General features: G+C 56.7%; 1 protein-coding gene across 1 annotated transcript; it reads right to left on the minus strand.

Moving 5' to 3' along the window:
- Window positions 1–48: 48 nt before the first annotated feature.
- Window positions 49–4,752, minus strand: PHOX2A (paired like homeobox 2A). The gene is made up of 3 exons (XM_057553488.1): window positions 4,398–4,752; window positions 2,045–2,232; window positions 49–1,086 (listed from the first exon to the last, which is right to left on the minus strand). The coding sequence occupies exons 1-3, from the start codon at window positions 4,612–4,614 to the stop codon at window positions 634–636; spliced, it is 858 nt and encodes a 285-aa protein (XP_057409471.1). The 5' UTR covers window positions 4,615–4,752; the 3' UTR covers window positions 49–633.
- Between the last annotated feature and the right edge of the window lie 5,372 nt (window positions 4,753–10,124).

Below are 10,124 nucleotides of genomic sequence, written 5' to 3' on the forward strand. Positions count from 1 at the left end.
CAACAACAGCAACAACAACAAAAAAACAGGAAGGAGGAAGCCCCTCTGTCCCGCTGCCCTGGCAGCTCCTCCACTCATCTAACGGGCCTGCCCTCTGTGCCAGACCGCCTGGGGATGGGAGGGGACGCATGAGGGAGAAATTGGTGGTGGGACCCTTCAGGCCACTCGTTATCACAGTGACGAGCAGCCTTTGCACGGGTGGGGTCAGTGTGGGTGGGCCCAAGTGCTGGAGCAGCAGACTGCTCTCCAAGTTGAGTGACCCAGCCAGCTGCAGGGGCAGGGGAGGAAGCCGGGCTGTCCCCGTTTGAGGAGTCACCTTTGAGCACTGTGTTAGGAGCAGGTGTTGTTTGATTCCGGTTCTGAAGAAAACCAGGCTAGAAGGGGTCCTGGGCTCTCCCCGAGGGCATCCCAGTGAAAAGTACCCCCCTCCACGGGGTAGGGGTGGGTGAGGACGAGAGTGGCCCTGACTTGGTCTCCAAAGCTGGGGAGGGCATACATAGGGGTCAGACACGGTGAGGGGGTGGGACAGATGGGGACATCAGGCAGGCGGCCAGGATGAGGAGGGACTCTGTCAGGTCCTAGAGGGGCAGGGGCGTCTCAGGCGGCAGGCCCGGAGCCTCTAGAGGCCGGCAGCTAGAAGAGATTGGTCTTCAGGGAGGGGCCGGGCTTCCGGTGGAAGGAAGACAGAACCCCAGAGAAGGGCCCGGGCCCGGGTTCCGCCGGCTGCCAAGCCTTAAGCAGCTCCGCCGCGCCCGCGCCCGGTCCGCCGCCCCCACCGCCCGCCACGCCAGCCCACAACGGGCCCTTGAGCGGCTGTGGCCCCGGCCCGGCTCCAGGCCCGGAGCCCAGGGCGGCGGGCAGCGGGCTGGGGCTCAGGCGCGGGCTGGCCAGGCCGGGCGCAGGCGGCGGCGGCGGCAGCGACGCGGTGCTGTCGGGCGTGGGGCTACACGTGGACTCCTTGGAGTCGTCGTCCTCGGACGAGCAGCGCGCCTCACCCTTTTTGGCGCCCGCCGCGCCCGCCGCACCCTTGGCGCTGGCCGCACGCTCCTGTTTGCGGAACTTGGCCCGGCGGTTCTGGAACCAGACCTGCGGGCACAGGGGCCGGTGAGCCCGGGGCCGGCAGGCGCGGGTGAGACCTCCTTCCGGAGGGGGCCGGTCAGGATTATAACCAGCCATCGGAGTCTTGACCCCCTCCACCACTCTGCTCGTTGCCCTCCTCGTCTCTCGCCTCCCTCCCCTCCTCATCTCTCGCCTCCCTCCCCTCTTCCACTAGCCCCTTCCTCCAGGTCCTTAGGGTCTTCCCCTTGGGATCTGCTCACCCGCGGATCCCGCCGCCTCCCAGTGTTCTCTGTCTCCTGGAGGGAACTCCGCCTTCGCTCTCCTCATCACCCAAAGCCCTCGCCCCAGTTCCTTCCTACAAGAAGCTCCGGGAGTCCCCCTGGAGCGTCCCACGGCAGTGGAGAGAGGGTTAGGGCACTCGGGAAGCCTTTTGTGCAGGGTCTCCAGTAAAGGCGTGCCAGCTGAACATCTGTACTCAGATTTGTAAGATCGACGAAAGTCCGTCCCGACCCAGCTCCTGCGCCTACCCTGAACCCGGGCTTTCCAGGCTCAGAGGTTTCACAGTTGCAGAGCCGAAGAGGGGACCTGGAGGCGCTGACTGGCTTTCCCCCACTGCTCGGCCTCGTTTGGCCCCGAGGCCACCTGGAGCTGACCCTCTGTCCACTCGGCCTCCGTCCTGGCTTCCCAAGCATCACTCTGCGTGCCCAGCCCTACCCGGGAGACTGAGGAGAAATCGTGGGGCTGAACAGCTCAGTTCTTCCGAAGGCCTCAGGCCCCACCTGGCCCCGCCGCCTCCTGGGGCTGCCGGTCCTCTCCTGCCCAATCACCTCCAGACTGCACCCTGGGCCCTGGTCCTAGTTCACCGCCCCCGGGCTGTACCCGCCCGCTGCCCAAGTGAGGCCCCTCTGTCCCTCGGACCCCCAGGTGTCAGGCACTAAACTCCCGGCCCCGCTCCACGCGCACACACTTCCGCGCAAACACGCACCTGCACGCGAGCCTCGGTAAGGTCGATCTTGAGCGCCAGCTCCTCGCGCGTGTAAATGTCGGGGTAGTGAGTCTCGGCGAAGACGCGTTCCAGCTCCTTCAGCTGCGCGCTGGTAAATGTGGTGCGGATGCGCCGCTGCTTGCGCTTCTCGTGCAGGCCCGACGGCTCCGGGAAGAATTTGTAGGGCACTACGGGTGTGTGCAGGAGGGGGGAAATCAACGAGGGTGAGGATGTGAGGGGCCGAGCCCGGCCCGCTGTGTTCTTCCCCTGAGGGATCGCTCACCGTCCCCCGCCCCTGACCTGGCCCCTCGGCTTGGTCCTCTCAGTACCGATCGGCTTCCCTATCACTGGATGGAGCCGGCAGGGGTGAAAGCGGACGGGGCACGGGGAGGCCTGGGGCGCAAGAGCCGCAGAGAGGGAACCAAAATCTGATCTTCGGATCCAGACTGCTAACCTGTCGTTGGCCCTCCGCAGTGTTCCCTCTATCTCCCGCCAGTCTACCGGACCCGACCCTCAGTGTGTTTCTCCTTCAGTCGGCCTGACTTCAGGTCCTGCTCTATCCACCCTAGCCTTAGCTGTCTGTCAGGTCTCATCAACATCCTGTGTCTCCCCAGTAACCAGTCATGGACCGCGGGTCTACTTTCAGCTCTGCCACAGACTCTCTGACATGTAAAAATGTGGCCGCCTCTACCCTGCATCCCTCTCCTTCCTAGGCCTCATTTCCTCAGCCCGATCTCACAACGCATTCTCTTCCAGGTGTCCCCCTCTCTTTTTCATCTCTCTCCAACCACATCTATCTGCAACTTTCCCCTCCTGGACCATTCTTCTCTTTGTGCCCATTGAGAAGGGTTCTTATTTCTCCCCTCCCAGGTTCCTCCATCTTCTCTTTGCCCTTCTTCTTCCTCCCAGACACCTCTCTCTGTCTCCCAACTCCTCCAAAAACCAGCCCCAACCCTTCCCCTCACTCTTCCCATCCCTGTCTCCCATCTACCCCTTCCCAGTACCCATTGTCCCACAGACAGTTTTTCTGACACTATCTCCCCATCCTTGTCTCCAGCCCCCATTTAGTTCTCCCTGTTCTCCAGGGATCCCCAATATCCTTATCTTTGTCATATCTCCCTAGTTCTCTATCTCCCCTAATCCTTGTGTCCAACACCCCATTCCTATCCCCATCTTTCTCATCTCTGTTTTCAATTTTCCTTGGTCCCCATCTCCCATAATTCCTGTCCCCATCACCTGGTTTTTATCTCCATCTCCCCAACCCTGGTTCCCCATTTCTCCCAAGTACCCCAATCTTCCCATCTCTGCTCACATCTCTCTGTATCTGTCCCCATCTTCTCCATCTCAGACCTCCAACTTTCTAGGGCCCATCTCCGCATTTCCTGTTTCCAGCTCCCCAGTCCCCATCTGCATATGACCCAGAATACCCAATCTCCCCATCCCCGTTCCAGTTTCTGACTCCATCTCCCTGGTTCTCACTTCTCCAAATCCAGGTCTCTCTCACCATCCCTCCCCACCACACAGGTCCCAATCTTCTACTGGGTCCCGGTGGTCTTTCCAGGAAGGAAGAAGATAAGGAGAATGGGTGGGGCAGCTTGAACTCTAACTGGAGCAATGGGGGTGGATAAGAGGCTCCACGAGGCTGAAGGTTCAGATGGGGTCTTGGATCAAGGGGCTTGGGTATTGCATGGGGCTGCTTCTGGGTTCTGCAGTACTCTAGCTGGGAGAATCTCCAGGAGGCATGGGGAAATGAAAGTTGCTTAATGACCTGAGCATCCTTTTCTTCTGGCCACAGAATGGGTTTCAGTAGTGCAAGAGGGTTTGGGCACAGATAGGATGGGTTCAAAACCAGGCAGTAGGGGCTTGATGGTGCTGGGGCTCTGGGAAGGCTCCCAGCTGGGCAGCTCATCTGCCGCAGGGGTCCATGTTGGGGGTCGGGCATGAAGCGGGGTGGGAATGATAAGGATGGGAGGTCTTATTGGCCTGAGCCGAGAGCATTTTCCAAGGATACAGGGCATGGAGAGGTTTAGTGGTCAGTCTTTGCAGATGGGCAGGGGAGGGCCTGGTGAGGAGCCTGGGGCTACACTGGGGATCTATTTCCTTGACCTAAAGAGCACGGGATAGGGATACGGCAGCGAGAAGAGAAACGGGAAGGAGGAGAGGGTGGGGCTCAACTCTGCCTAGGGAACCCCGTCTTACACGAGGGACTGTGGGTCCCGCGGGGAGTTGGAGGGTCTGGCTGGGGCAGAGATTGTGGCGGCTGTGGGGGACAGTCGCAACCACTAGCCGAGTAGGGCAGGGGCTAGGGGTGCCGTAGGATTTGGAAGGAGGGTTGTACCGGGGCTGGGCTCACCTGCCGAGTAGGGCGCAGGCTGATGGTCGCGTAGAGCGCCAAGCGCGCAATTGGAGGAGCCGAGCGCGGGGCAGGGAGGCCCGGCCGCGGGGAAGGCGGGCCGCAGGGGACTGTACTGGAAGCCGCCGGGCTGGCTGCAGGCGCCGAAGTCGCCGTAGGCGGACGCCTCCATGGCCGCCACGCACGAGTCGTACGAATTGAGGTAGGAGTAGTCCATCGGCCCGGGGGGCGGGGGCGGGGGCCGGGCCGGGCCGGGTCGGAGTTGGTGTCCCGGGCCGGGTGGGGGTCAAGATGGGGGTTGGAGCGCCAGGGGCCGAGGACCCGAGGCCGGCTCTGAGCGCTCGTGAGTCCGCCCGCCCCGTCGCGGCCCCGCTCCGCCCTGGTGCAACGCAAGTGCAGCCCAACCCGGCCCGCGCGCCTTTTAACGCGTAGGACCCCGCGGAGGGGGCGGGGCGGGGCGAGCTCGTCGGGGCGGGGCCTGGACGGCCAAGGCCCCGCCCCCAGCCGCCCCCGACCCCCACCCCAAAGGGTCGCCGCCGCCCTCTTAGAGCTCGGGATGTGCAGGGCAGGCTGCGCGGGGCCCCATCCCTAGAGTCCCCCATCCCGCCCCAATCCGGACCAGACCTTCAGTCTATGCATCGTGCCCAGCCGTAGGGTCCCGACCCCTCTCCCTGGCCTCCCCACCTGCGGCCCCGCAGAAGGGAGGGGAAACAGGCCCGGCGGCGCTCGTGTGAAGAAGTTAATTCAATTCGTCCTGATAACCGAGTTATTCCGATCCAGTCCCTCGGCCCCGCCCCCAGCGAGGTCCCATCCCGGAAGGGACTACGGAGATGGCTCAGGAGGGGGAATGAAGACAAGGACGAGGAAGAGACGGGGCCTGAGATGGGGACAGAGGATGTGGATGAAGAGAGGAGACAGAGACGGAGACAGGGAGAGAAAGGGACAGAAACAGTGATGGAGAAAGATGGAGAAAGGGACAAGAGAGATACTGGTACACAGATGGAGATAAGGATGAGACATAGACGAGAGAGATAGATTGGAGACGTGGGCGGTGGGGTGGGGGGCGGCAAGAGGGAGACAGGGACAGAGGTGGCGACAAAGGTGAAACATGTACAAGAGGAAGGAAGGGAAGGAGGTGGGACAAGGCAGAGATAGAGGAGACAAAGATAAGAGAGAGACAGAGAGGGGAACAGAGAAAGCAAGTGAGGCAGGCGTGGAGACAGAAAACACAGGGAAGAGACACGGTTAGAAAGAAGGATTGCGATGGAGATCAAGAGAGAGATGAGACAAAACAGGGCAGTGATAGTGAGACAGACACACACGGAGGGTCAGTCTCAGTGAGACAAGGCCAGGGACAGACACAACAGAGGAACAGAGGCTAAGGGGCAGAGAGAAAAAGCCTTTGGAGAGCCGAGACCCACCAGCTGGAGCGCCCAGCGGGCAGAAGGACTGCAGTGGAGGCGCGGTGTGAAGCTGCGGAGGGGGAGGGTCGCCTCTCTCCTGACTTGTCCTGAAGGCCACACGACCCTGCCCTGCACCTTCAAGGCCCAGCCTGCCTCTCCCCTCCCCCAGGTCCCACAGTTCAGTCCCTCTCCCCGCTGCTGCTGGGTGTGATTCTCTGGTCCCCAGCACCCTCAGCACAGAGTGTGTGTGTGTGTGTGATGAATGTCAAGACTGGGGAGTAACCAAATGACCCCTTCACTCTTTCTCAGCTTCCACCCCCTCCTGCAGAGGCCTTTTTCTTCTGCAGGAAAACCACCTAGACTCAGTCTGGACTTGGCCACGGACACGCTCCATGGACTTAGCCATTGGCCTCCATACTGTGGGGCCACAGGATACAGAATCCTTTCCAGGAGAAGAGAATAGAGAACTCTTCCACCCCCGCAGCTCACCTAAGGAGGATTTAGCAGCTTTCCCACCCAACCCCCCAGCCTCCTGCGCCCAATCTTGGCAAGTCCTGCAGATGGAGAAGTGGAGACCCAGCAAGAAGGCAGGGGGGCCCCCTTGTCACCAGCCAGAGTCCTTGGGGGATGAGAGACGGCTCCTGGAATCCCTCCCCCCAGCTTACCAGCACAGTGGGGAGCATGCCCACCCTCAGGTGATCCACTTCCCTGGCCACTCATTCTTTGCTTAACACAAGGACACCTATCCCCCTTTCTGTAACCACTCCTTTTCAGGGTGTTTCTTTGAGGTATTTTCTCTAATTATTTTTAGGTCTAAACTTTTAAAACTGAGAGCAAAACTGATTCAAAATGTTCTCTCCACTGGTGTGGGAGGTGCACCTCTCCACCTTGATCCAAGGACCCAAGTGATCTCACAATTGGGAAATCAGACAGTGCCACTGCTCTCTTCCTTAGACCTCCCATGGCTCTCCATTGCCCTCAGGATCAAACCCATTCTGGCCCACAATGTCCTCCATGCCAGTGCTCCAGTCTGCTTCCTCCTCACCGTGGTTTTCTTTGCAGCCCTCACACATTGATCTTTTAGTTCAGAGCTGTTCTCTCTGGCTGGAATGTTCATTCCAGTCTCCATCCCACCACACTCCCCCCATCCCCCGCCAAAAAACAAGCCAAAACCTGGTTGACGCTTGTTTGTCCACCGGGTCTCAACTTGGAAGTCACTGCTTCCTGGAAGCCTTCCCTGATACCCCTAGACTAGGTTGGGTGTCCCACAGTACCTCCCTCTCTTTTGGTTACTCACCTTGTTGAAGTATTTGTTGATCATGTTGATCACTTTCTCTGCAGCCCACCCATGATGTCTATCGCATCACTGCACATCATAGGCCTTCCCATATCTGTTTCTTGAATGAATTAATGAAGGCTAGGCTGAACTCTTTGTGTTGGGGAATCCTGCCCTTGTTTCTAGGGAAGGGATCCCCATCCCCAGCCTCCCACTCCCCACTGTCTGAAAAGGGATCATTCTCCCTTCTTCATTCCCTCCGTCCCCCAAAACAGGAAACTTCCTCCATCTGGGCCAACCTTCTGTCTGGGAGAAAGTCCTTCCTCATCTGAGGAATTTTCAAGGAGCCATATCCCTTCCACAGGGACAAAGCTGAAGCAAAGGAGCAACTGAAGCTTTCATGAAGGGACCAGCAGAGATATGAGGCCCTGGTTCCACCTGTCTCTGTTGCCATGAGCCATCCCTGTCATTTCTACAGTTTGGTCATTGAGCCATTAAGTTCCTCGTTCTGTCTAAACTGCTTTAAGTTGGGCTTCTGACACTTAAAACCAAGAGCTCTGACCAATATAACCTGTAAATGCTTGACACCTTTACAGATAATCAAACAAATGGTTGTGATTGGAAGTTTTACGGTAACATGCATGTTTCAGGGTCAGCTGGGCAGGAGCTGCCCTTCCCCTGACTCAGGACTGTGAAGTTCGAGCCTCCTCTCTCTGCAAGGAGCCATTTGTATCTGCTGATTGGCACTGAAACTGAGATGAAGCCCAAGAAAATGCTTTGAACCCCGTCCACTGTTGGGTTCAGGTGTTTCAGATGGTGGAGGTGGGGGAACTTTGGAGGCCAGGCTGCACGCATCTCTGTGTGTGTGTGTGTGTGTGTGTGTGTGTGTGTGTGTGTGTGTGTGATATGCGGACACCCAGGAGGGCTTCCTGAGAACTCACCATAAAAGAAGGAGACAGGCAGAGTGGGTTGGGCTTTGCAAGGGCCTCATACCAGAGAGGCTAGTGGCCGTGATCTGATGTGGGAGCTCATCCTGACTGAGACCCCCTCCCAAATGCGTGCACTCCTGGGGAACTAAAAATGCTCTGACATGAAACACTGTCACAGCAATCCTGCTGTGAAGCCTCCTTGCTAAGCATGTCCTCACTTCCATAACTGATGACAGATTCTGGAGCCTGATTGCTAGGTTCTGGCTCTGACACTGCCACTTCCAAGCTGGATGACTTAGGGTAAGTTATTCAACCTCTCTGTGCCTCACCTTTTTCACCTGTAACCTGGTTTATTTTAATGATTAAGTGAATTAAAATATATGAAGTAGGACTCTCCTGGTGGCACCGTGGTTAAGAATCTGCCTGCCAATGCAGGGGACAAGTGTTCAAGCCCTGGTCCAGGAAGATCCCACATGCCGCGGAGCAACTAAGCCCATGCGCCACAACTACTGAGCCTGTGCTCTAGAGCCTGCGAACCACAATTACTGAGCCTGCGTGCCGCAACTACTGAAGCCCGCGCGCCTAGAGCCCATGCTCTGCAACGAGAGAAGCCACCGCAACGAGAAGCCCGCGCACCGCAACGAAGAGTAGCCCCTGCTCACCGCAACTAGAGAAAGCCCACGCACAGCAGCAAAGACCCAACGCAGCCAACAATAAATAAATTTGTTAAAAAAAAATATATATATATATATGAAGTGTTTGAACTGTGTCTGGCACATAGTAAACATTAAATAAATTAGCTACCACCACCACCCCTTCTCTCTCTCACCAAGTGATTGAGGCCTGTGACTGACAGACCCAGACCACACTCTAGTCAGGCTCCTCTGATCTGTTGCACCTGATACCTGGACATATAATCTGGACATGGACTCCTGTCTTTGCATCACAGCATCACTTCTACCTTTGAGATTTCAGAAGATATCAGGGCCCTGCAGAGTTACCCAGCCTGACCCCTTAATTTTTGCAGATGAAGAAACTGATGCCTAGAGAGGAGTCCTGCAGGAAAAGTGAAAACAGCCAGAGTGTGTCATGGTGGGGGGGATTCCTTCCAGAGAGGAAGCAGCATGCAAAAAGGAACCTGGGGAGAGGGTACAGTGGGGACTGTCCTTTTTCTACTGCTCTGATCCCAACTCTGTGAGCCTGGACAGTGGAATTACCTTGAGAACAGAGGAGAAAGGACCCATGCCTTGGAGAACTCTTGCTGCCTGTGGTCATTTGGAGAATTCCCAGGCTACTTCTAGAGCAGCCACAGATCTTAGCCTCCCTCAGAACTCTGAGCAAGGATCTCCAGGGCTCAGAGTGTGGGCACCAGGCTGATTTACTAATCCAGTGCACTCCTGTCAGTCCTTCTTTCTCTAGGGGGAGAACATAAAGTGATGGCGCCTCCTTACCTTTGAAATGCATCTTCTCACTCTCTGAAGCAATGTCCTCAGTGTCATCACTGTACAACTATGATTAGAAGCCAAGCTTGATTAGACATCCATGTTTACCTTCTAATAAAGGATGGAGCTTATCTATCAGTGAAAAGTTAGCACATTTCTGGTCCTGCTTAAGGACCTTAAAACTCCTTTCACCCCCATTTATCTACCAAGTCCATCAGCAATGTTCTTCCCAATCGCTCTTCTCTCCTGCTATAATTTCTGGTCCAGGGAAGGTTGGAGGCAAATATTTTAACTGTATATTCCCAACCTGTCTATCACAACCTGTAGTCTCTTGTTCATCTCTCTGTTATGGGGACAACCCTTACTGACTATTTTTTTTCTTCCCACCACTACTTTAGGTTACCCGGTCTTCTATTAATTTCCACTTTTATATTTAGCTTCTAGCATTAGGCCTTTCCAGGGATCCTAAACATCCAAAATGTTCAGTTCTCAGAGATCCCTGAAGAATGAGAAGAGATCTTAACTCAGTTCTACAAATATTTTTTGAGTGTCTGATCTATGATGGAATCATGGGGCACTCGACGCATGGGGATGAATTAATCCTGGTTGCTTTCTTTAAGGATCCTCCGATCTGGTGGGCACATAGGCAGTTACTTATGGGGAGGTTCGCCTTAGAA

Source organism: Balaenoptera acutorostrata, chromosome 9, assembly GCF_949987535.1.
Source record: "Balaenoptera acutorostrata chromosome 9, mBalAcu1.1, whole genome shotgun sequence".
Lineage (NCBI taxonomy): Eukaryota > Metazoa > Chordata > Mammalia > Artiodactyla > Balaenopteridae > Balaenoptera > Balaenoptera acutorostrata.

Excerpts from the sequence above, each read along its gene's own strand:
- PHOX2A (XM_057553488.1), bottom strand. The coding sequence starts at position 4,614 with ATGGACTACTCCTACCTCAATTCGTACGACTCGTGCGTGGCGGCCATG. Across the intron at positions 2,233-4,397 it reads GCCTGCGCCCTACTCGGCAG|TGCCCTACAAATTCTTCCCG; the intron begins GTGAGCCCAGCC and ends ACACACCCGTAG. Across the intron at positions 1,087-2,044 it reads TTACCGAGGCTCGCGTGCAG|GTCTGGTTCCAGAACCGCCG; the intron begins GTGCGTGTTTGC and ends CTGTGCCCGCAG.